The sequence below is a fragment of the Chaetodon trifascialis genome, chromosome 11, assembly GCF_039877785.1.
Source record: "Chaetodon trifascialis isolate fChaTrf1 chromosome 11, fChaTrf1.hap1, whole genome shotgun sequence".
NCBI lineage: Eukaryota > Metazoa > Chordata > Actinopteri > Chaetodontiformes > Chaetodontidae > Chaetodon > Chaetodon trifascialis.
The window spans coordinates 3,987,319-4,013,893 of record NC_092066.1 but is presented as its reverse complement, the minus strand read 5'-3'; the positions used below and the strand labels follow the sequence as shown (position 1 = coordinate 4,013,893).

General features: G+C 43.6%; 2 protein-coding genes across 5 annotated transcripts in view; both read left to right on the top strand.

Annotated features, from left to right (window-relative positions):
* Positions 1 to 4,738: 4,738 nt before the first annotated feature.
* lactb2 (lactamase, beta 2) lies at positions 4,739 to 8,872 on the top strand. The gene is made up of 7 exons (XM_070974215.1): positions 4,739 to 4,965; positions 5,529 to 5,689; positions 5,799 to 5,919; positions 6,086 to 6,264; positions 6,446 to 6,594; positions 7,426 to 7,513; positions 7,673 to 8,872. Exons 1-7 carry the CDS (start codon positions 4,844 to 4,846, stop codon positions 7,714 to 7,716), a joined length of 864 nt encoding a protein of 287 aa, XP_070830316.1. The 5' UTR covers positions 4,739 to 4,843; the 3' UTR covers positions 7,717 to 8,872.
* Positions 8,873 to 9,917: 1,045 nt separating this feature from the next.
* LOC139338991 (nuclear receptor coactivator 2-like) overlaps positions 9,918 to 26,575 on the top strand; it is a 41,736-nt gene continuing 25,078 nt past the window's right edge. For 3 of the 4 annotated variants that reach the window (XM_070974390.1, XM_070974391.1, XM_070974388.1), the window contains exon 1: positions 20,887 to 21,072. The gene's annotated coding sequence lies outside the window, so the exon portion shown is untranslated. Of the gene's footprint in view, positions 10,036 to 20,886; positions 21,073 to 26,575 lie in introns of those variants that run through there. The other variant, XM_070974389.1, reaches the window with a different exon arrangement.

Genomic DNA, 26,575 nt, shown 5'->3' with positions numbered 1-26,575 from the left:
GGGTTGGGCATTAAGTTGTGATGGTTGAGGTCAGGGTAAGGGACAGAGCTGCATTATTTCAGTGAGGCTCCTCACGACCTCCTTGGCCATTTTAAGCATTTGAACAAACAACTGATGCTGTCACTTTTTTTGTTATTGAATTTTTCAAATCTAATTAATTTTCACCTCCATTGTGTTCAGGTGGAGGCACAGAGGCAAATATCTCAAAACCTGAACAAATAAAACCAAAATCATCCGCACCGATAGAGTCCGTTAGAAGTACAAAAGAAAGCGGGGAAATTATTTTTTATTATTTAGGTGACTGAACCTGTTAAGGTTAGAGTTTTGTTTGAGAGTACAATCAAGTTTTGCCCATTATGATTACAAATGAATGTTTAATGCCTGGTTTAGACCAAACCAACAGTCTACAGTCCTCACAGTCCACATTCAATTTGTACATATTATTATAAAGACATACACGACTTCTAGTAAATATAAGTACGGATTTGTGTGAAGATCAGACTCCACATTTACTGTCCCTGACCTCCCCTCCCTCCTTCTCTCTCCCCCCCAGTCATTTACATTTATATTGAATTAGAAGCCGTGGTGGAGAGCGAGTGGAGGCAGCCGAGACTGATTATAATGGGAGATTACGGGCCGACTGCACCACCATTATGTCGTGTAATTACAAAGAGAGAGAGAGTGAGAGAGGAGGATGGGGCCCTTGGACGCCCAGATGTCAGGATCTATTTCATTTAGGGAAATAATGTCTCTCTGCTTTCCCCTCCATCTATTCTACCTGTAAATATTATAGAGGGCTGAGTTCTCCCCTCTTTTACACCCATTTTATAGGTCACAATTTATTGGAGACAAATATCAAACAAGGCATTAAGGAGGATGTGTGGGTCACCATCAGGCGATTTACCCCAGCGCCTCGATCCACTTCATGGCTTCATCTGACTGCATCGATCTGGTGTCGTAACGCATGCAGGAATATTGGCCATGCACCCAGGAAAAGGACTAATAGTGTTGTGTTTTTCCTCATCAAGTACTGCAGTTGATAGATTTTAGAGGAAGTCACCAGTAATTTCTGTATAAGAGGTAAAAAGCAATTAAATCAACCATTTTTACATAATTTTAATCAATTGTTCAAGACATGAAACGAGTCTGAATAAAACATGGAGTCTCCATGATGTCACTCACAGGTCTCTGAAGCGCTAAGACTCAGCGACCGTGGCCGACTCCACCAAACTCCAGGCTAATCAAAAAATGGACAATGGGCAATGACTGGCTGTCACTCAAAGCAGCCATGCCCATAATTAGGCAGAACTTTAAGCCTTAATATCATTTAAATGAGTCAGTTTTAGAAAAATTCACCCCTATATGTTGTCATGAATGGGGAAACCAGACTGTAAACATGTTTATTTCTGTTGTAAAGTTGAGCATTTTAATATGGGGGCCTATGGGGGTTGACTCGCTTTTGGAGCCAGCCTCAAGTGGCCACCTGAGGAACTGCAGCTTTTGACACCTAGCCTCATTATTCAGCTCTGGAGGTTAAAACATAAACCCAACCAATGGTATGAGGACAGAACTCTGTCCTCATATCAATGTGAACTAAACTCAACACTGTTGATCCAAAAAGCTTGACGACACAGAGGGAAAGGGAACATTTTAGAGGAACATTTAGCCTTTGATTGGTGGGAGGATTTCAGGTCTTGACGTGGTCTGAGGACAGGAACTCCAAAATGTTAGCAAGAGCAAAACATTAAGCGCTTTGACAAACAGCAGAGTTTTACAGCTAGTGGAGCTCGTGGAGGGAGTTGAGATGGGGAACAATGTGCTCCATCTTATTTGACCTTGTTAAAAGCCTTGCTTCAGCGTTTTGATCCAGCTGGAGACAGGATGAAGAAATCTGAGCGATGCTAAACTACAAAGAGGAGGAGAATATAAAGGCGTGGATGACTTTGTCCAGGTCAGCGATCCGGAGGATTGCTATGAAACTGCACACGATGCGGAGTTAAAAACTTGATTAACGCACTGATTTATTTGTCAGTTCAGTGCTGAATCAAATATAACTCAAAGGGTTTTTTACACGTGGAGTAAAACATCAAACTGCCCTAGCTCCCCGGCTGACATCTGATTGTTTTACAATTTTGAATGATCCCTCACGACCTGACCAAAGATCCTGTTTCAACAGGAAATACATTGAATTAAAGGTTCCAGCTGAGACGAATGTGTCTGAGCGCACCATTGATTTTTGTCTCGTTAATGACTATCCCTCATCATTCAAGTGAAGACCCTTGGTGCAGCAACTGTGACTGAGAGTTGTGTTTTAGCAGTGAAATAACTGCAATTCACACTCGCTTACCTCAAACACAAAACAAATCTCAGGTGTAATTGGTTTCTGTGGTGTGTTTTCCATCCCTTACAGGTTGCAACTTTGCCTGTCGTGCCACCCACATTTGCCTCCAACTTGTGATCCCGTCATGCTCCATGTTGGAGATTCAACGCTCATTATAGAAAACGAAGAGGAGGCTGCACCACGGCACCACGGATGGTCCGACTGTAACGTAAGTAAGGAAGTGAGAAGCTCTTGAAATGCTGTTTTAATTGTGTTTTGGTCTCAAACCAGTTTTTCAATATGAAAAGCAGAATTCTCATGAAAGCCCAACACTTCAGTGAGTATTCATTAAATGAGTACTCGCCGCTGTACCTCCTGTGCAGTGAGGAAAACTTTTCTTTACGTTCATGCTTTAACTCCTTGCCTCCTTCAGACACACATAGCCCACAGGATGGCAGCACTGACCATAGCTCACATTTCAGATATTTGACAAGAACAAGCAGAAAGTTTCCTGGACCGCTACCTTGATTGGTCTGTCCGTCAATCCGATAAGACCCTGGAATAGCTGATTAAATGAGGAGAAGGTACAAAACAGATGTTTTAAAGTCTTTTTTTTTTTTATATTTTTGCGTTGATGGGCACTGAGAGGGAATAGTAGCTGACTGATTCTGAGGGTCGAATCATACTGATCATTAAAAAATTGTCACCAGCAGAACTTCTTAAAGTTCTTCTTGGTCAGATTTAACAGAGTAAGACAGAGATCTGAGAGGAAACATCTTTGAGTGGAAGAAGATTAAAGTTTTTTTAGGAAAAGTTTGAAGACGTCAAAACTCCAGCAATTCTTGTAGTGCAACTTATTTGTGAGACCAGCACTTTTTCTGATTATCGTTCGTCAGACTCATCTGACTCTGTTTAAGAAAACACTTTGATGGTGATTGGGATCTCTTGTCACTGGTTGTAGACAGCAGGGTCCTTCACTTTGTTGAACTTAAATAAATGGCTGCACAGGTCTGCATGTGGTCGACATTAACTGATGAACATAACCTGCTACACAGTCAGATTGTCAGTTTTTCATCAGTTCATCAAACACTATAAAATGACCTGACAGAGAAATGAAGTAACACACCGATGAACCTCTCAGAGGAGCTAAGAGGCTCCTCATACGCTTGTACTGTCCAACAAACTAATTAATTGATTAATCTTAATTAAAGAAAACAGGAGGTTTTGTGATATTGTGATGGCGTTTTCATCAGGCCTGTAGTCAACCAGTTGTGCAAAGCACCCTTAAGATACACCTAAAACCTTCCTTAAATTAGTTCTAAAAATAATTACGTGATATTTCATTAACCTCCTTATGGAGAGCTCAGAGGTCACGATCAGATACAGAACAGCGGCCGTTCACTCGGTAGTTTTATGTGGTTAAACGGCTTTTAATGATTTTGATTTCCTCTGTTTGAGGTGTAATAAAAACACCCATTTAAACACTCGGGATTAATGAGGACAATAACAGCAGTCATTAAGCCAGATAGCTTTGATATTTGAGGTGAACTGTGAGGAGTTGGCAAGCGTCATAATCATTACCAAGTAATAAAACGCTCACTCTGTGAAATGCTGATAATCCAAGGCCTCTTCATGTTTTTAAAGGGCCTCGGTGTAGTTCATGAGGTGAGAGGTGACTCAATGGCCCCACCTAGTGTTCACGTTGTGCTACTGGCATTTTGTGAGGTCAGATGACATTTACTGTGACAGATACTCAGTAAATATCCGCTAATGGGCCTATTCAGTTGTTACCATGCTGTCTGGAGAAGCGTTTGCTTGTGTAGGAGCACTAACTCAATGCATTTATTCATTAAATTGTGAGAAAGCTTTTGTACAGGGAACTCATATGGCACTAATGTAAAAGTAATGTATTCATTTTACTTGAGTGAAACAGATGTGGGAGCAGAAGTTTACACAGTGAACCTCTACACAAATTAGGGTTGAAAACACTTGAATTGGAGAAAAATACAAACACAAAATCCACATAAAGACAAAGGGATATATTTATAAATTTATTACCATGGATGAGATGTCAGTAATCATGTGAAAAAGAAACAAAATGGAATATAAAGGACGGACAGATGGAAGGCAAAACATCATCAGTGGTTGAAGCAGTGAAAACAAGATAATTTAGCAGAGAAAACACAAAGAATTGAATATTAAGAAGCATCTGAAAAATAAGGACTCAAGAATTAAACAAGTGATATGAGAAGAATAAAGGAATTATATGTAAGAAATATAGAAGTCTGTATGTAGCATTAATGAGAGGCTCAACGATAAAAACACAATTAACTGAAATAAACAATAGCCACTGCTGCTAGTGACAGCGCGGTTGAAACGATGCTTTTATTTTGAAGGCTGAGTTGACATACAGGAAGTAAACAATGTTCACGTGCGGATACGATGTATGTCATGTCCGATGGTCTTTTCCTGGCCTTTTACCTCCGCATGACTTTCTCTTTGTAGCTTCCATCGGCTCCAGCTATGAGTGCAATCATTCCTCGGATTGAGCAGCTGTCTGCGAGAGTTGTTCGGGTTTTGGGCTGCAACCCGGGACCGATGACCCTGCAGGGAACCAACACTTACCTGGTCGGCACCGGCGACAGGTGACTGATACAGGTCGAGCTAACGTTAGCGGTTATTATGGTCACAAAATGACGCTTTTTGACGTCTTCTGTTCAGATTATCTGCAGCTGGAAACGACCATTTGGTCAGAAACGTTACAGTTTTACGTTCAGCTAACGTTAGCCGTCAGTTTGCCCCATGTTAGCTCGATGAAAAGGACGTCCCGCCAAACTCCATTCAGATTTTCTAAATTCGGTTTTCTTTCTTTGTGGGCTAAGAAAACTCGCTTATAGACTAATACTGATAATGGATCCAGAATTGGCAAGATCCACTTGTTATTTCGGCGTATAGTCAATATAAGAAATATTTAGATTTTTTTCATTTAGAGACCGTTTTAAAATTGTTATTAAGTTGGCAGTCTTTCTTGTAAAAATATACGTAGTACACAGTACAAAGACACTGAACCTATAACCTATAACAAAAAAAACCCCAATTCAGTACAGTGCACTGGGGTTATGTAAGATAATAAAAGAAAGTAAACACAGATCGCTGCATTTAAAGCTTTGAATATGTGTACTGTATAACATGTGTGATTGTATTGCAGGCGAGTGCTGATAGACACTGGAGAGCCTGCTGTGCCTGAATACATCAGCCATCTGAAACAGGCACTGAAGCAGTTCAACACCAGCATCCAGGAGATCATCATCACACACTGGCATCTTGACCACACGGGCGGCGTGGAAGACATCTGCAGGGACATCACAGGTGAGGACAGTATATGTGTGGATCCATAATCCATCCAAGTTTGAATCCCTCAGGATGTAGTAGCACAAACATATTTAATCGGCCAGTTTTCCCGTTTTCCCTCTTGCAGGTTCTGAAGTCCGAGTCAGCAAACTGCCACGCTCCAGCCCAGGCAGCGAGACAGCGGGAAACAAAAGCTATTCTTACCTAAAAGATGGAGATGTTGTCCAGACGGAGGGGGCCACGCTCAAGTCAGTTCAGTTTGTATTAAAGTTGTTTAACCTGGCTTTATGGGACATAAACACAACAATCAAAGACATACTACTGTAAATATTTGCAACTTAATTCACAGTATTCTGGTTAATATCTGAATCTTATCACACTCAGAGCCATGTTTGATATCTCTTTTTATATCAGAGTGCTGTTCACGCCGGGTCACACGGACGACCACATGGCCTTGCTGTTGGAGGAGGAGCGAGCGCTCTTCTCTGGAGACTGCATCCTGGGCGAAGGCACCGCCGTGTTCGAGGATCTCCACGACTACATGAAGTCTCTGAAGATCCTGCTGGACTCTCAGGCCGACCTCATCTATCCTGGTGAGTGAGCCTGTGCTGGTAAGGGTGGTACACAGCGTGATGAAATTATCAGATGAAATGTAAAATAAAGCTACAATAAACTTCTCTGATGTCAGGCACAGGTGTCCATCACGAAGACTGACGCCTGACGTTAAAGTCCCTCAGATGTTTGGACAAAACTCTGCTGCTGTTCTCTGTGCAGGTCACGGCCCTGTGGTTCAGGAAGCTGGCTCTAAGATCAGACACTACATCAGCCACCGGGACCAAAGAGAGCAGCAGATCCTGGCAGCCATTCAGGACGGAGCAGGAAAGCCTTTCACCTCAATGGAGCTCGTCAAGATCGTTTATCAGGTCAGAACGAAACCATCTGCTACTGTGATGAAGTGAAGCTCAGACCAGCGGTGGAGTACACCTTCACCAAAGCTGGACTGTTGTAAAGTAAAATCTCTGCAGCTCCAGATAAGCTGGTTTAGTGGTTTGTTTTGTCCAGCACTTAACTTTTTTTTGCCAGTCCAACATTTGTGTAACGACAAAACAAGAAGGTTTTAATTTGGTTTCTGTCCACTTTGAATGAAGTGTGTTTCTAAAATTACTGTTTCTGTAAATGGAGTCTGGTGGCTTTGGCGAGAGCGAGAGCGGCTGTTTCTGGTTAAACAAGACGGATTTTGCTCTTTAACAAAAAGGTTTATGCCTGTAGGGATCCCTTCCATAATGTTGTCAGACACATAATGTGAGTCTGTAAGTGGCCAAAAAAATCTCTTTTAGTGGACATATTTTGGGTTGAGTTTACATTGCAACCACAGTAAATTGAAGTTGCCAGCAGCAGCAGCAGCAGCACTCTTGCTCAATACTGGATAAATCTAGAAAATAATTGTGCGCATTAGCCAACATGTTGTAAAATATGGTCCAAAAACACAGATAATATTTGACTGTCTTTTCTCCCATTTGCTAGACCAGCACCTGTCTTGTCCAGTGGAAACCCTGGGCGCAGAAGCAATTAGCAAGTTCCTCAAAATACAGAGTGAATTTAAAAAAATTATGACACTTAAACTGTCATAAGTCTATGGACGTAGCCTGAGAATATGCAGCCTGTAAGCTATAGTTATAGCTAGCATAGTCAGGAGCTGTCTTTGTGTTTGTTCTGAGAAAAATGGCCGATGCCCCTCGTCGCTTCTCTTCCAGGACACTCCTGAATACCTGCACCAAGCAGCTAATGTGAACCTGGTCCATCACTTGAAGAAACTGGAGAAAGAAGGCAAGATCAGCCTGGGTAGGTCATCTCTTACTACCACTGCAAAAAATACAGCATCAGTAAGAATTTAAATTTGTCAAAGCGTCAGTTCATCTAAAACAGACGTACGTGTGTTTAAAGTTAAAGGTCCATGAATTAGAAACTGACTGAACAAACATCGACTTCTTTTCCCCTCAGTGAACGAGTCTTCACAGATCACCAAATGGAAGAGTAACCTGTGAAATCTGAGGAGAAACGCACCCTAATCGACCTTTTGGCCACGATGATGAATATCCACGCGGTCGACAGTTGATAATTTTTCTTTAACTATTTCCTTTTGGCGTAATGCTTATGATCGATGCCTTAAATATGCTGATTGAGGCGTATGCAAATGGGGAATCAGGGATGGTGGCGCTCACCAGAACTGAGCTGCAGCCTGTGTCAAAGTTTAACAAGATTTGTCTGAAGGTCAGCTGAGTTTTGCCCTTAGCAGAATGGACGATCCGCCCCGTCCTACGGTGTGATCATTGTGCCGCAGCGCCACCATCTGCCGGAATTAAACTTTCATTTAAAAGAGGTTTTCTTCCCCTTCAGTTTAGCCTCTTAGAGGGCACTTATGTTGACTTCTCGCTGCCTTCACTGAAATTTGGCCTTGAACCAAACCATCCAGAACAGAATCCTAAAAAGCTGTTTGGTTCATGAAATAACCATTTTATCAGTGGAGTTTGGTACACAGAATCCATTTGACAGGTGTTTCCTGGGTATAAAACAGATTTTAAGAAGTGGTAGCTGCTTACATGTAATCTGCTAAACTGCTAAACTTAATGCACCGACGAAGCGTTGAAGATTGATTGTGAAAATGGTAGATGATTTTACACAGTGAGTTATATATTTCTATCCAGACCACCATTCACAGTTTTTCATCAGCCTGGTAGATCTTTAAGGGGATCTCTTTGCCCTTTCAGGCCCTATAATGAAGCGTTTGTTCTTGAAATGCTGCGCAAACTTTCAAGCAGTCACTAGGTGGCAGTATCTGCTAACTTTAACGGGAGATAAACAGTAATTTATAATTTGCTTTTAGATTATTGCAACATGTCAAATATCTTCAGTTTGTTTAAAGCAATAAATGTCAAGAATGTGAATGTGTTGGAAGAGATTGAACCGTCCTGAATGGGGATAGTATTCTGTGGTGCTGAGTGCGGTTGTATTTTTCTGGCCATGAATGAGAATTATTGTGCTTTTGTGATAATTATTAGATCATACAGAGGGATAATTTATGGTCATGTGTATGTTTCAACTATAAACCACATGAATAATGAACTTTACCACTTGAAGCTGATTAAATATGGTACTCTCATCTAAATCATGTTGACTAATAATCAGATCTTTTTGCATGAACTTTTGATCTTCAGTGAGTCTCGTCTGTTTTCATGTTGACTAACAGCTCTGATGCGGTTTCACTGTTTGGGGACTTTTTTCACAAATCTGGGAAGAGCTTTTCCTGTCATCTGCGAGTTTTTCTACACAAACAACTCACTGTGGAGCTGAGAGGTGACTTCACCATTTTTAATAAACGAAATCATGCAGCGCTTTTGAAGGACAAGACAGACAAAAGCAAACGCGGCTGAACTTCATCTGAGATGCTGTAAGACCTCACCAAACCACACAGACATGTTCCTTTACAACTGTTGGTTTCTTTGTAGATAAAAGAGCTTGGTCTGTACCAGCTCTATATGGAAAGTGTCCTGAGACAACTTCTGTTGTGATTTGGCGCTATACAAATAAAATTGAATTGAATTGAATTGAACCACAGGCTACAGCCATGTGAGAATACACCAAACTGTGTACTAAGGTCATTTGCACAGATGCTGTGAAAACCATGGGTGCCTTTGACCAAAAACTACTGACTGTAAGCAAAATCTGTTATTTGCACAGTATTCATGTTGATTAATAGCAATAAATTACAATAATAAATTAACTGCTAGACTTTGAGGGGATACAGAGGCATATATTGAGAGAGAAATTGCATTAGAAACACAATTTCCTCTAGAAAAGGGTCGATATATAGACAGTGACAGCTGGATGCACGTGTGGAAACCTTACATTTAGGACATGAAAACATCAATAGCTTCCTTCAAATCCTCATTTAAACATTATGCAGAATATTAAGCGGACTAAAAGCACTAAAAATGTAGAATAAAGTCACTTTGCGTCAGTGAGAACAACATACATTTGAATATATGATCTGGAATATTGTGATTTTCCCGTAATACTGTAAGACTTTAAAGCTTAATTTAGTTGATCTTAGCTCGTTAAGGAGCCGTCAGTGTGCTGGTGGAGAGGCAGCCAGCTCTGCAGTGTGGTTGTGGTGGTGGTGGAGGTGGAGGAGGAGGAGGAGGAGGAGGGGGGGTCCGCTGGTAAAGATAAACAGCCGAGGAGCCTCTGAGCCAGAGGAACATGGCGGCCCCGGCCCCGGACGCCGCCGCCGCTCCGTCCCGCTGACCGGCAGCACCGACAGCCTCACCCCGCTCGGCTCGCACCGGTGGTTCCTCAACTCTCAGGTAAGTTTCCTGGAATTCTGTTGACCCCCCGCCCCCATTTACTCCTTCAATCCCACCCCCAACATGAAGCGCACAATATTACTGTGAGGGCTTGTGGAAAGTGTCCTCTTAAACCGAGATTATTCTACTTTTTGGCGCATTTGCTTGCTCTTACAGCGCCGTGACTTTACCGTTATGATACCTGTATGGAGTCGTGGACATGTATGACAGGGTTAACTAGTTAAATCCGGGAAATAACGTTAGAATCGACCTGTTTTATCACGCAGGTTAATTGAAAGTGTCCGCTGTTTTATCCATTTTGGTGAAATATTAACGGGCGCACGTTTATCGGCTGAAGTGACGGACTGACAGCTAGCGCTACCTCATCGTGTTTTTAGCCGAAATTCTCGCTAGCTAGACGGATAAAAACGCTACTTTCCGTCGGTTATCTGTCAAATCCGCCGTCAGGTCTCGAGTGTCGGGTGAAAAAGTAAACGCTGCTGCGCTGTTGTTTGATTAACGTGTTCAAACACTGTGTGATAACTGCACAAATACCCCCAAATAGGACTTTGCTGTTTAACTTTTACAGTTAGCTGTTAAAACCTCCTTCCTGATCAAGAGGCGACAACTGCGGGCTTGTGGGAACCGCGAACCCCGACGTTAGCTTACAGTCGCGTTCGTCCTCTGCTTTAGTCAAAGTAGAATTTAACGACCCTCAAGTTAAAGCCTTGGTTTATTTTCTAAGTGTTTGTGTGACTAAGTTACACATATTGTAGTACTTTCAACGTGAAAAATTTGACTTATTCGCGGTTGATATTACTCGGACTTCCTCAATCAATTCAAGCGTCAAGTGGAATAACTCTGGTCAGTATGGTTCCGGTTTTGTTTGTTTCAAAATAAAACACGAATTCAGTTTGAGCGTTAATTCCTTTTAAAATGTGCATTATAGTAAATCTTGAATTAAGGGGTTAGTAAAGATTGGGACGTCCCATCTTACTACCGTGTAGCTTGTCACCGTGTTGAAATTGTGAAAATACAATTATCAAATCAAATGTAGGCTCGTACAACAGCTATGTTTTTGAGGTAACCCGATTTACAGAGTTACAAACAAATGAGTCGCAGTTGTAAAGAAGCAACCGGTATGTGTAATGTCAGCATTCATTATGATGTCTGACTCGATTGTTTTAGCAGTTTGTTGCCTGTTTTTTTAATTGGTTTTATTTTAAAGAGAAGCGTCCGGTCCGGTTCCTGCTCATTTATCAGAACTTGGCATAGTTCATCGCTCATCCATGGGTGATGTGCAGAGACGCCTGGCTCCTAATTTTCAACAACAACAAACAATGATTAAATAGATCCTGGGAACAGTTTAATGTATTATTTGTAGTGCATACAATAAAAAGCAGTTTTGCTTTCTTAATAAAGGTTCCCAGGGGTCAGTCCATGATCTGCACAGAAAGCCTGCTGCTCCATGGGGGTCCATGCAGCCTGGGGTCTTTTTATTTTGGAAAAAGAGAATGTGCATCAAACATACAAGTCAGGTTATAATCCACTCAGTAGATCGTAGTATCCACGCACTGACAAAGTTCTCTTGTAACACATACATTTGCCTTTAAAGACGTATGCCTCCAGGAAACTGAAATAAGTGTATATATATCCCTCCTTCAGCGAGCAGGATTAGTGCTTTGCATTCTGTGTGGCAGCTGGTTAAAAGCTTAATGTGCATCTCTCTCTCACCAGCTTGTACCATTTGTACTGCTGAGTGTCCAGATGTCTTCCATATTCTCTGAAATGTCACGTTCTGATCTTTCACGTATCAAAGAAAATCCCACTTCTCGAGGTGTGCGCTTAAAATGTGCTTGCTTGATAATTCTGTTTGGACTTGAAAGCAGCGTGGCATGGGAGGAGCTGCGGCGCTGTTGCTTAATATGCTGCCCAAGTCTGAGATAATAGAATAGAAATACAGTGCATCTTAAACCTTATTGTCTGACAGTCAGGTCGGCCTTTGCCAGCGCAGGTTCAGGAATTTGTCCCTGTTTGCTGTTGTGCTGGTTTGTCTCTGTTTGCTGTTGCGCTGGTATGTTACTGCAGAGAACATGTAAGTTTGCCTACGTGACAGGTGCCATCTGACTCCTCTGTTGTGTTATCTTTAAGGGCTGGACTCATGATTTTTTGGCTCTTTAAAGCTTATTTGCTCTTTCAAAGTGAACTTTGAAAAGGATTGCAACATGTGCACCAGGTCGTCAGCTTTTTGTCTTTAGTCGCTGAGAGATTTCTGTCTGTTTTGTGCTTTTGTTTTCTCAGAGGGTTTCAGGGCGTTTTCTGTTAATGAATCTTACAGTTTAGCAACATGAAACGAACATTGTGCATGCTTGTTTCTATTGTTTCTCTTGTGGTTTTGCTTTATTATAATTTGGTCATCTTGTCCTAAATGTGTCAGGGTCGTGATTTGTGAAGTTAAATGTCAGATTCTTAAATACCGTTTCGACGCCAAAACCTTTTAGTGCTGCAGCAAGAGTGCAGGAATGTATTTAAGTCCCAGATCTTAACATGAGATTGGCAGCTTGCCCAGTGAGAGATTCTTAGTGGCTTGAATTCACTGAACCACGTGAGAGCTCAAATAATGCCCTGACCAATGACAACAGCAGCAGCAGCAGCAGCAGAAAGAGGAGGAGGAGGAGGAGGAGGAGGAAGGGCAGAGGCTTGACTGTGCAGTTCTCCACGGCAAGTTTTTTTTTTTTTTTTTTACCAGGTCTTATCCTCACCAATCAAATCCATGCTAAAGACACACATATGCTCAGTTTTAAACCGTCATCGTCGGACAAGCCAGCCAGCCTCCGACATGCTGTTTCCTGACTGAAAATAAGCGTAGTCTCAACACGACAGTGCTTCTCATGAGCGATTTGAGTCAGATTCCTGTTAATCATGTGAGTTAGATACACAGAATGTCCTTTACGCACCAAAGAAGGGGCAAAATAACGGAAAGTGCATGAAAACATTTCCGGAATGCTGCTCTATAATCTGTTTTCTTGTGTCTAACAATGTTTTACTCGGCACGCAGTGACAAAAGTGTGCACTGACCAGGTTATATGGATGCACACCTTTGCTGCAGTGATGAACTTTGACAGCCATTCAGGTGTCGTTTCATGGCAGCAGGAGTCAAAGAGGGACACGATTCACCTTGCTTACCAAGGCGTGCATGTGTGGCTGCGTGCTTCTGAACTGTGTTTGTTTGCGTCTGGCTCTTCTCACTGCCACCAACTTATCACTCACTCACTCACTCACTCACTCACTCACTCACTCACTCACTCACTCACTCACTCACTCACTCACTCACACACACACACACACACACACACACACACACACACTACCACCTGGCTTCCTGTCACGAAGCAGAGACAGTCGTCTTCCAAGTCTGATCCTCCTGAGACCAAGTGCTCTAATTAACTAGCGTTGCACGTGCACGCACACACAGACGCAGAGCCGTGTCATGACTCCTCTGAAAGCCTCCTGCAGCACCTCAACGCTATAATTACTGTAATATTTGCACAGCAAAATGTATCTAGAGGATGTACTTGCAATACGCTGTATATGACAGGAGCAGGTTTCCCCTCTAAACTGCAGTACATGTGTTCTATATGCAGCTTTTATTTTTATAGTCTGATAGCACATTATTCCAGTGGTCTATGAGGTTTGTGATGATTTGCTTGGAGGCTTCTGTGCTTTCAGACAAAGCTATTTGTTGATCTCCAGTCATGATTTAAAGTGCACAAGAGGCAGCGAACAAAGCGCAGAGGTGTTATTTCATCTTAGCAGAGTCTTTTGGTTCTTCAAAGCCAGTCAGAGGAGGAGAAGAGCTCTCGCACTTCAAAAGCAGCAGCACCATTGATACGGCTGCTCACATCGCAGACAAGGTGACGCAGCCGAGATGCAGCTACACCTTGAAAGGTGTATGCACTCACTCTAGATATATCAGAAAGACTTTGATCAAATGTGCAGGGAATTTCTCTCGGTTACACCTGACATGTTGACAGGTGAGAGCTTATATTACAGAAGATACGAGCACATGCCAAGATCCTTGAAATTAACTGCATAAGAAGTGACAAAAATAAAACGCCAAGAAGTGGAAGAACAAAAAAAAAGAGCAGGTCTGAAACAGCCCTAGCATTAAGGCCTTGGTTGTGCATTCATGTTCACTTGAGGATGCTTGAATTTTACACCAAATTTTGGGGATTTATGGGATTCCACATTTGGATGGTTTTATTTCTTAAGGTTTAATCTGAAACCTCGCTCTAAACTGTGTCCCAGCTGTCCATTTCATTTACGTGAATGAAACCGTGAAGGCTGTTTTTACTGGTCGATCATGTGAAGTTACAGGTCAAGGTTCAATAAAGGTGACCACGTCCTTCCAGGCGCTTCAGCTTCCTGCTTTGAGCTGTGACTCTCAGGGCTGGTGTGTCGCGGAAATGCTGTGACCTTGACAAAACCTCTGAAAGGCAGCATAATAATAAACTTGTGTTTCAGACTTTGATATTGAATTGATTTAATGAGGGAGAAACGTGTGCAGTCAGCTTTGCAGCAGTCCACGGGGCCTTCCTATGTACAAACTGTAATGAAAGCTATGCAGGGGTGAAGCAGCAGACCTAGGAGCCAAGTCTAGCAGGTTGCATAACAAGTGCTAATTTGGTTAGCTGGAGTTGACGGCGGCTGTAATTCTCCTGCACTGTGACGGCAGCGTTAGAGAGAGGGAGAGAGTCCATGGGCCTTTAGCCAGATAATGCAAGCTAATAGCATAACAAGCTTTTGCAGAACAAACGTAGGCTGTGGCCAGGGCTAATTGTGGAGTTCGTCACTGCTTTTTGGCCACAGGACGCTACGATGACACCGAGGAGACTGAGAAGTTTTGTCATGGTTATTGCAGCCAAAACTCATGATAACACTTATTCACCCTGTAGTCAGTCACCTGAAACTCTGTTGACAAAGTGTGGTCATTTCATAGTAAGTTATTAAATTTGATGCATCAGGAAATAGTCTGATGCTCGTAAACTACAGACAACTTCTCTTTTTTTCACAGGTGCAATCAGAGCAGAGTCAGGTCTAGGGACAAAGACATGTCACACGTCAAGTCTGAAGTACAGCTTTGAACTTGAGATGAGCAGAGCATCGTACTGCTGAAGGGTGTTATGGGTAACTCTAAGTCGGAGATGCTTGCAGAGAAGCCGATCTGGAGTGAACATTTCATCAGAGTACTGCAGTACAGTCCACAGTACACAGTGATGTTCCAGCAGAACTTGTCATTGTCCCATCGTTACATATGTTTCATGGGCGTAGTGATCACCAGAGTGAGCTAGATTTCCGTTTCCTGATTTCTTCTAAATCTTTAGTTTTCTAAACGTGACACTGCCTCCTAGTGGATGAGTACCTTGTACCTCCAACCCGTCCAACTACAATAGAAACACAAGCAAACGTGTCCGAACGACACTGTTTGTCCGCTGACGTGCAGCCTGAAGAAGCATAATTCCAGCTTGAGTTATCAGTTGTAACCAAAAAACATCAAGGCAGATAACGTTACTTAACGTAATGACAGCACAATATGGCCCAAGGAACCAACATTCATGTTCTTTAATCTGATGCACGCACAAATCCAGTAAGTCCACCGGGACTGACGGTGAAAAATGAGACAACTCCCCGTCACCACAGTCAAGAGTCGCTGGTGTGTCCTTTGCAGATGGAGCTTGTACGCTGATATACGTCTTGATTCTGGCTGGGATTATGAGGCTGTGGTCAGCGTCTGCTTTGTGGTCGTACAGTAAACCAGCTCCGAGCTCAGTGTCGCTGTGGATCTCTGTTACCACTGAGCTGCTTAGTAACATGACTTAATCACAGTCAGGAAGTAGGCTGTCTCTGTGTGCGTCTCATTGACGTTCTGAGGCTTTCTATCTTCTTCTCCCTTGGTGCGACAGCAGCTGTGTGTATGATTGTTTATCAAAGTCCGCCACGATCTCATATCCAAGTAATTCACAGTGAAAGTCTCCATCACTCACACCACAGTTAGCTTTGAAAGTCAACCTACCCTAAACCTTTATTTCTCAAAGTGATCTCCAGGAATTTATTTGCATATAATCTTATATTGAGAATTTATATTTTAGGTATTTTGACGTGCTGATGGCGCCATCATGGGAGCCAGTTGGAGAAGTTTACTTAGTTTATGTCTCAGTCAAACTGATTGAGCCACAACCCACATTAGCTTTTTAGCTAATGTCTCGTTTTCTACAAACGGTACCCAAAAAAACACTATTGTCCCACCCCTCAGGAGAGTACACTGCTAACGTAGCTAGCTAGCTTAAAAAGTTGTGTGTTGGTCAGTTTAGATGCTGGCGTGGTCAAGACAAGACAAGCTTATTTATTTTCCTCTGTGTTCGTTCTGTCAATCAAACGTGGACCCTGACATGAGTTCCTCTCATGTATCAGCCGAAGCTCAGTGGATGTAAAACCCTCCTTGTTTGTGACTGCAGGAGGGGGTGCCTAATTGTTTTCAGTCGGGCCTGATCACACAACAAGCTCCCCCGAGGTCCAGTAATCAAGTTATTTGCATTTCCCTCCCCCATTTGAAGCTTTTACTGTCTGTCTCCGAAAGCCTAGTCTGAACTGTCCTCATTCAAAGCGTCTTCAGTCATCTTCGCGCATCAGGAAACAACTTTTTTTTTGACAAAATAATCTTTACTGACGAAAAGGAAGAGCCTCTTTTCCTCTGATTGCTGCTGAAAAGCTTCAAGGCTCTGCCCGCGGAGTCGATCTGTCATTGTGTGTGCAGGAAATACATTTGTACTTCAATGCTTGCGTGCTTGTGCAATTCACAAAGCAGATGGGTAGAGATCAGCTGTCCATCCCTAATACACACACACACACACACACACACACTCGAACACTGACACATGTACACATATGCGGCCATCTCTCATTGGCGGCAGGTGCATGTTGAAGTGTTGTGCTGTTTGCGTCTGCTGCGTCTGACTGAGAGGGCGGCTGTTTCACCCCAACACACACACACACACACACACACAGACAACTTGCACACTCAGTAACAACGCGCACAGCTGGGGGGAAAAGCCAGCAGATGTTTTGGATTTGGCTGCTGACCAAAAAAAACTCACTTCTTCTTTTACTACTTTTCATTTAATGTTCTTGATTACAACAACCCGTCCCACTCCAACACACGCGCGCACACACAGTGCTAACTTACATTAAAAATGTCCACTTTTCACCTGCTATGTCTCGTCCGTCTCGTCCACTATAGTCACGCTAAGCGATTCCCCGCTTCATTGCACAGATGAATCAAACGTGCCGCCTTTTAAAGCCTCAGCGAATCTTTGTCTCACTGACTGTTCGGTTTCCATCCAACTATAGAGCGTATTTCAACTGAATTTTGAGAAAATCAGCAAAAGAAAATGTGAATTAACGTGTGCTCTGGTCCACAGCTGTGATGCGATCATTGGCAGTTGATTCGTTGAGATTTATTAGCAGCTGGAGTGAAACCCACCTTGTGATGACCTGCAGTGCAGCACACACAGTCGTACGCAGAGGATGTGCTGACCCAAGTGTGACCAAATTTCTCCTTTTAAAAGAGCTGACGTGCACTGATGTGGCAAAGTAGAGCAGTGGCGTATTGCACCGAGTGCCTCGTGTCAACGCGCCCCAGGTGTGCGTTACCTGTCAGACCCTGGCTTCAGGAGAAGAGAGTGGATCTTGGTGGATGACACTGAATCTGGTTATATGATTCATTTCAATGTTGTGACTCAACAAAAGCTTCACGTGAAGCACAGTACAAACCAGAAATAGCAATATGTGCGGTCAAAGTCAGAGTAACCTCTCTCACAAAGCATTTTGATCACGAGGGGAAGTAGAGGCGGCAGAGAGGGTGAGATTCAGGAAGATGACGTGTGAAATTTCCTGAAAAGATGAGTTTTCACCCGATTGCGTAAGATAATGTGGGACGACACAGATTGACTGACATCCAGTGAGCAGGTAGACTCTTTGTGTCTGTGCTTGAGCTCCTCAGCAACAGGACATGTGATCTGCTCTGACGTCTCAGCGGAGACCCAGTTTGTCTGTAACACGAGTAATAAAAGTTCAACATTGAGCAAAAGGCTCCTTTAAAGTGGGGTTCAAGCGCTCGTGGGAGAGATTCAAACGGGTTTCTTCATCACAAATTGTTTGGTGAAATAGGATGTTTGTGGAAGTGAACCCGAAGCCAGTGGGAACTTGATGAACCGGGACCAGCACCATACTGGCCCGGGTCGGCCTCACAGTGCGTAAAAGGCCTGAAAACCCTCTGAGTCGTCCTCCAGGCGGGGTCAGTGTCTGTGAAAAGCAGCAGGTTTTCTTGTTATTGTGGGCCAGAGTGAGACTTCCAGCGTTGGGCGGGTGATGTTTGAGGTGAAGCTCTGCTCAGTGATTTTACTGTGTAAAAACTCAACAGCATATTTATGAAACACACACTTCCATACACTTGATCCTGGGCGTGGTCCCGAGCTGTACTTGACGACTGATGGGCTCATGTGGCGTGCTGACATGTCTCACTCAGCAGCGCCTCAACACTGGGAACTGAACGTTATTCATCCGCGTTAGCGTTTCGTCATTGCCTGTAAATGCATGAAGCCGTTGAGCATTAAAGGGAAAGTACACCAGTTTTGATGCTAGTACTGCTCAGCCCTCGGAAACAGTTTGCATGAGTGTTTCTGAGAAACGACCCCAGTGATGTCACCAGGGTTAGAGAGTAAACAGGAGGCCTGTATTAAGTAACTGGCGAAGTAAAGTTATCTTTACATCTTCGGACAAAAACCCCCGTTTGAATTTGCATTATGTGTAAGATGCAGCATTTTAGCGCTCGACATATATTGGGGATTGAAGTCTTGCATCCTGTAACCTCTGCTCTTTTAACATATGAATCATTATTCTTGTTTTATGTGTCTTATAGAGAGAAATGAATGATGTCACAGGGTAACCGATGTTTACCCAGGATGCTTTGTTTATAAGGTGAATGAGCTCATTTGACATATTATTTAGCTTTTATGTATCATGACACGTCTAAACTGGGACGTCTCAAATACTCTGATCTCAGTACAGCGTTTCATTTCTGAGGCCTAAGATGTCGTAAATGGGTTAATGTTGGTGTTCGTGTCACAGCCGCGGAGCCGCAACCCCCCCCCCCCACGTGCGACCACTTAATTTGTGGAAAAGTCAAGTCATTTCTCAGTCAGCGATGAAAAATGTATTTATGATAAAAGCAATTCACTTTTAAATTATTCATTTTCTATTGAATCTGTTCAGAGAATATAGGATGAATAATGCAGCGCTGAGGTTCACGTGGTGAGTTGCATGATAGCGCATGCAGAATGTGATATTCCTCTGCATGGCAGCAGGCGGCTCATCAACCTCTGTACGCGAATGAGAGTTTTAGAGCCTAAAAGTCCAATAATCAGCAGACGAAGAGGTGCAGTTTTGAGCACTTCGGAGCTTGAATGAGGCCGCGGTCGGATTGAAGGTCGAGGGACCCTGATGGGTAACTCAGACCGGTTCTCTGTAACTGCAACAGGTTCAAAAAGCAAAGTGAAAGAAAAGAAAGGCATGTGTGTGGCGGTGATGTGTGTGTGTGTGTGTGTGTGACTCAGCTAGCCTGACAGATTTTGTGCTTGTGCTCTACTGAGAGCAGTTTGTGTGAATATATGTGCTAGCTGTGTGTGTGTGTGCGTGTGTGTGTGTGACCTGTGAAACACAGCTGCTTCCACCGGCGCTTCCAGCTTTTGTCATTTTGAAATGATCACTTTCACTTGTGTTTTCTGCCGTCGAGGCTTACGATGCGAGCTCTCTCTCACGGCCCCTCTCGGCCCCCCTCCGTCGCTCATTGGCTCTACTGTATCCGACGCACTTCTCAAGTCTGGTTTTGCCATGAATGTGCTTTGTAGATGACTTGTTTTCTTATTCTTTGAAATACAGCAAAGAGAAATGAAACCTTTGCTGCTGTTGATGTGGTAACATGCTGCTGCAGCCTGTGCAGACGAGGTGTTAGTGTATTACGTGACATGATCACCCCCTGTCTTTGGCCTGAGGCTGTTTTTAATCCAGTGAAGGGAAATCTCAATGCTACAAGCTTTACGACAATAGCGCGCTTCCAACTTTGTGCTAACATGACAATGCCCCTGCACACAAAACCATAAAGAAATGCTTTTCCCTCTCTGGTGTGGAGGAACTTGAGCCCTGACCTCAACCCTGTGCAGCACCTTTGGGATGAACTGGAACAGGAAATGGAGCAAATCCCTGCTGCCGGGATCCAAAATTTTGTGGAAAGCTGCCCAGAGGAGCGGAGGTTGTTATGTTAGCAAATAAATGCAGATGGTTTTGGATGAGATGTTCAACAGTGGTCCATTGTTTGGAGACATATTGTTTGCTAGTATATCCGAGAATCAGCCATGAATTCCCCCTCATAGCCCTAACAGCCCTCTGTCACCAGATAAAAAGTATTTCTTTACTTGTACTTTAAAGGATTCAGCTTATTTGTATACAAACTTGTGTGATCCTCAGTAAAAACGACAGGAAGTGACACTTCTGCCCTGTAATGCGAGTCCAAAATGTAAGAACAACAGGTCATGTAAATCATTCTGCATCTACACAGGCTGCGAGGAGGGAGGGAGGGTTTTTCTGCACATTGGCTAATAGGAGGGAGGAGTGTGCAGGCGTGTGTGTTGTGGGAGGAGATGGGGAGGAGTGTGTGTGTGTGTGTGTGTGTGTCTACGTAATGGGGGAGGGGACAGGGAGAGAGAGGATTTGTGGCATGTAGTTTGTCAGCTGTCATTAGGCGCAGATGACACACACAGACACACACCAAGGTAATCTCACAGGGAAAAGAAGGGAAATATAAAACCAGTGTGTGTGTGTGTGTTTGTGTGTGTGTTTGTGCGGTGTGGGCTGTGTGTATGGTGTGAAGCGCGTCTGCCCCGGCCGGCATGGGATGGTCGGCCGGCTCTGGACTGGTTATGGACTGGTTGAGCCAAAGCGGAGGTAAGTGACTGTCAGACTCTGCTCTGTATTAAAGGGACCGCCCGTCAGCTTTGAGCTTAACAAATATTTCTCAGCTGACACTATAAAATACAGCCCTGTTTACTACTTTACCTTTAACTGCATTACTAAATATTAAGGAACTGGATTAAGTTATTAGACGCTGTGTTGAAGTATCCGTCAGAGTTCAGCTGTGTGCTTTGACTGGAGCTACTGTTTTGTTTACTTTGAGACTAATTTTTGATTATAAACTGTATTAGAATATGTTATTTTATATATATAAAATATCATTAATACTAATCAGGATATCGCCATTTGGTAATAAATAGATGGACTGATAATGAGTTTGATGCTCACAGTGTGACTGACTGACTGAGTCAGACTTGGACTTTGAACTATCATGCATTATTGTGGTTTTGACTGTGTGTGTGTGTGTGTGTGTGTGTGTGTGTGTGTGTGTGTGTGTGTGTGTGTGTGTGTGTGTGTGTGTGTGTGTGTGTGTGTGTGTGTGTGTGTGTGTGTGTGTGTGTGTGTGTGTGTGTGTGTGTTGGGAGGAGTGCTTATGAATGACTGGTCTCACGCACACACAGAGTGCACAGTCAGCAGGCCTATAGCTGCTCTGTCACCTGAGGTGTAACCGGCCTCCTGTTTACCCAGTTTGCTTTGCTTCAATAACAACTGTTGTTAACATTCAGAAAGCAGCTGGTTTGCTACGTACACAGAGAATAAGTCGAGTCAATCAGCAGCAAAGCGCCATTTTCACAGCTTCACGCCGTGAGCTGCTGGCTGCAGAGTTTGGTGGTGACGCTTCATAGTTTAGAAGAAGTTTAGTCAGGTGTTAGGTCTGTGTTCATACCTGTCTGCTTACACACGTCCATAAATTAAGACTACTGTCAGTCCAACCTCTCAAAAACACCATTTCTGCTCTTACGAAGGTACCGTGCAGCATAAACCACTGTTTTGGTGCCTTTTAATGCTTATGCACCCCTGCAGTTGACCAAACGATAACTTATTCACAGACTAGATCCTCTCTGTTTTGGAGACACTGAGCGACATTGTTTCAGGTGTTTTTCCATAAACGTGAACTCGTATGAACTACGCACTGCACAAACAGCTTTATGAAACCGCTCAGCTGTGACTCTATGTTAATTTTCACACTGACGCTCGCTGCAGCAGCAGCAGCAGCAGCAGATAAGTCAATCAGTGAGTTCGGTGTGGAGTTTGACCTGCAGGCCAGTAGATCAGCGTGAAGCGGCAGCGAGCGCCTCAAAGTGTTTTTGCTTTCGTTTTGTGTTGCGCAATTTTTAAAGCTGTGTGACTCACCTTGTCAGTTCATTTATCTCCCATCAGCTGAGTCATCGTATCATGTATAAGCTGTATTAAATACAGTTTGTTACAGGATTCGATATCATTTATGATAAGAAGGGAAATTGAATTTGCAATACGGGCGTGTAAAATGCTGCAGTGTTTTCAGGTCTTCTGGTAAGATCTCAAATCTAAATGTTAACATTGTTTTCTGGATGCGCTTATGTGCCACAGCAGAGTCATCCTCCGTCCTCAGTCAACGCTGTCATGAGTGTATCAAACCACACTGTCTATTGATGTGATGGATAAGCTTCCTGTCTTGTTACAACCTCACGCGGTAGTTTGCGTCCACATTTGGCCGCTGATGGATGTCGTGTGTAGATTCAGCCGCCATGCACGATGTGACGAGGGAGCAGTAAACGAAACCTACCTCTCTGTCTCTGACAGCCTGACTGCCACATGCGCGCATGTTAGACGTTCAAAGGTCCAGAGTTTAACCACTGCACCAAATTTGGACACAGATGTTTCTCTCTCCTGTCTTTAGTTGTTTTATATCAGGATATACAGCACCTCTGTGTCAGCTCTCATCGTCTTTGGACTCTGACTGACATTGTTCTTGGTGTTTTAGACGTTTGTTGCCCTGCTGAGAACCAATTGGAGTTTTAGACCTTGGGATTGAGGACATTTTTGCGAAGTGAGGACGTTTTGGTTGGTTCTCACTTTCGCACAGACCCTCAGAGGGCTGTTTGAGGGTTGAGATTAATGGTTGGACTTAGGTTTAGGCTAGGGTTAGGGTCAGGGGCTAGTGCATGCAGTGTGTCAGTGAGTGTCCTCACAAGGATAGATAGATAAAGTGAGAGAGAGAGAGAGAGAGAGAGAGGGAGAGAGAGAGGGAGAGGGAGAGGGACTTGCATGTGCAAATTGGTGCACATGGGAAATTGCATTTGGTGTTTGTTTTTTTTAAACTTGAGTATTGGTGTGTGTGTGTGTGTGTGTGTGTGTGTGTGTGTGTGTGTGTGTGTGTGTGTGTGTGTGTGTGTGTGTGTGTGTGTGTGTGTGTGTGTGTGTGTGTGTGTGTGTGTGTGTGTGTGTGGGCAGGCATGTTCAATGTTATTGATTGCGGGCTATAATCGATCAGGCTCTCACATTACATGAAGCTGCACATGCAGAGTAACGAGCAGCTGCTGGCTGCAGGCACGCCATCCATACAGTTTATTTGAAGTCATAAAGTGTTTGTCTCTTTTGCTTTTGTCCCCGTCTTTAACGAACTTGCCTGAAATTAGAATTATCATCCACACGATATCATCATCCACCATTTCTGCTGGATTTAGTGGTGAAAACAGCTAATGCTAATAACGTTAATGGTGAGATTAAAAAGGGAAAAGCAGACATTTTCAAATTGAACGGCACTCAGGTGACACTTAATCATCATCACGCTTCACTTTAACTTGTCCTGTTATTCAAATGGCAATTAATCTGAATTAGTTGAGACAGGGGCAGCGGTGGGGGGAGTGGTTAGTCAGTATTAAGGGCACTGGTTGAAGTGGGTCAGTGTGTACAGCTTGAATTTTACGGCCGCTCACTTCACAACACACAAAAAGGCGTTTGCTTCCCTTTCCAGCACACCAGTGTCAGGAGTCTTTGGAAACTTTGACAACAATTCAACAAAAAGGACTCCGGGCTGCCAGCTGGAGAGACCGAATTTCACACTTAAGACGCACACTGGTCGACCACCTGACAAACTCCACGTTAAAAACTGGATACTTCAGGGAAAATTTCACAGACCGACAGCTGTTGAGTTGAGGAGATTTTAAACATATCGAGCACTTACATCACTGAGATTGAAGTATTTCACCGCAAGTTAATTTTAACAACAATTAACAGCATCAAAACCGCAGTGATGTGTCTGCTTTCCAACATATGGCAACAGCACAGCTGGGTTTTGGTGACGAGAACGATGCTGCTGGATAAAATAATTTGGTCTTCAGACTGGATGTTGGATGGTGTAACGACATCTGTAGGATGTTACCAGGGACCTAAATTCCAGCTCTTTCGCCGTATCCAGTGTATTAATGTGAGCCAGACTTCCAGTTAAGCTCCTAATAAGAGCTTCATATAGCAGCAGGCAACGAAACAGCTAATCTCAATCATCTATTTTTGGTTGTGACCACTTTTTTTTGGGCACGGCACAGTGTTTCAGTTTAGCCTTCATGTCAGATGAGTGAGCGCACACACACAAATCCAGCATCGAGGGCATCTCCTGAACTGGGACATCTAGGTCACAGCGTGGACGTTTTCTCACTGTCATTCACTGAGTTTGAGGCGGGTTGTCACAGGACAGTTATAGTGTTCATTTAGATTTAGAAAAGTTTGACAAAGGAGGCTTTAAATGTCTTCCTATCATTCCCAAACCCCCCAGTCTGTCTTTGTTGCATCACTTTACACAGAAATATAAGAGTTTCTGTATTATTTATTTATGAACAGAATTCCTCCGAGCAGTGTGTTCTCACCTGTTCGCTCTTGAAATTTGTTGGACAGATTACATTTGATTAGCTACTTAACAGTCCTGATTCAATATCAATCAGATGTTTTCAAGGAGTTGGAGAATCGCTGTCGGTTGGCGGACGTGTGTGGAGGAGTGCCTTCTGCTCATCAGCATAACTGCTAACTTGTATTTGTGCTCTTTTTTACTGCAGTAGTTTAGAAGTGAGACAGGAAGTCTAATATGGTTCGCGTACATTTGCTGAGTCAGCTCTAATGAGCCTCGGGGTGTCAACAGAAGCCGCAGTGCATCTTCCCTCTGCTGTTGTGCTGTTTAACATATTTGTTTTGTGACAGTACTCTTGTGAAATTAAAAGCTATGAAGTACTTTTTTTTGGTGAGGAATAGACGTCTGATGTGACCCACAGATATAAAGCTGGCTAGATCAACAAAATGCTTGTCCCCAGCAACAGGCAGTAAGCCACAGACCATAAAGCCGCCGGCTCAGAGCGGCATCACCGCGGCTCTGAACAGCAGAGATGGACATAAAGAGATTGGACGTATTGACGCGGACACGCCGACGCGCAGGGATGCGCTCGCACATAAACAAACGCGCCCGCCGAGCGCTTGCTGCCGGCCCTTCAGTGTGGGAGAAGCCACTGTTCTTAATCCAGCCTCTGCAGGGTATTAAATCTACTTTATGTGTGTGTGTGATGGGAGGGTCCGCTGGCTTAGACACGAGCTTAGACACCAACGCGGGGAGGGTCCCACCTCTCAGTCACCGCTGTCAAAGCCTTCATGTTTACAGCCTCCAAGTGGTGAACATAATCCTCCATCTACTGACTCGGTGGCTGTTTTCTGTCGAAGTAGTTAAACACTCGTCTGTATGAAAGCAGAGGCAGCTCTGGGTAGCACCACGGCTGTGTCGTGACTTTATGACCCCTTAAGACGAAGCTGTCTCTCTCAAAGATGCACAGACCTGAACGGGTTAAGGACAAGCTTCCCTGTCCACAACATGGAGTGGAAACACTGAACGACGGCCTTTTGTCAGGGCGACAGCTCTGACGTTTAACATTTAACGTGTTGAAGTGAAGATGCAGCTGTTCTTACGTCCAGTGTGAAGACAGAAGTTTTCCACTATCCCTGCAAAAACACATTAGCTTTATGTGCTGTCATTACATAAGACTGCGTGGTCCGTTTTTTTATTACATGCTCAAAACCTCAATTATTCTCCAAGCTAATGCCTGAGGATGACTCATTACTTTAATAACCACCCATAGTGTGCTTTACTTCCATGACAACTATCATTTTGTCCGGCTGGGCCTCTCATGCAAATGGTGATTGTCACATCGCAGACATTTATTCAGCTTTCCAGCCAGTTCGCTGTGTGCAGTATGTCTTGTAATTATCTGGACCTCATGACAGCACCAACCTTATCTGCGCTTTGTTTACAGTTTCATTATTGTTACTGTTATTATTCTAACAGCCAATCATAACCACAGGTAAATATTTAGCACCATTGTATTTCCATCGCTTTCTCCCCACCTGACCTCCGTCTGGCTGTAACCTGACTCCTACCTGCTCCCTTTCACCTGTAACATACCAGGAAGTACCTTTCAAGGGATATTCCTTGAAAGCTGGACAGACCAGAAAGACAGATTGTAGTTACATAAATTCTAACGCGCCCTGTCCTGTTTTCTTATTGTAATCACTGTAAACA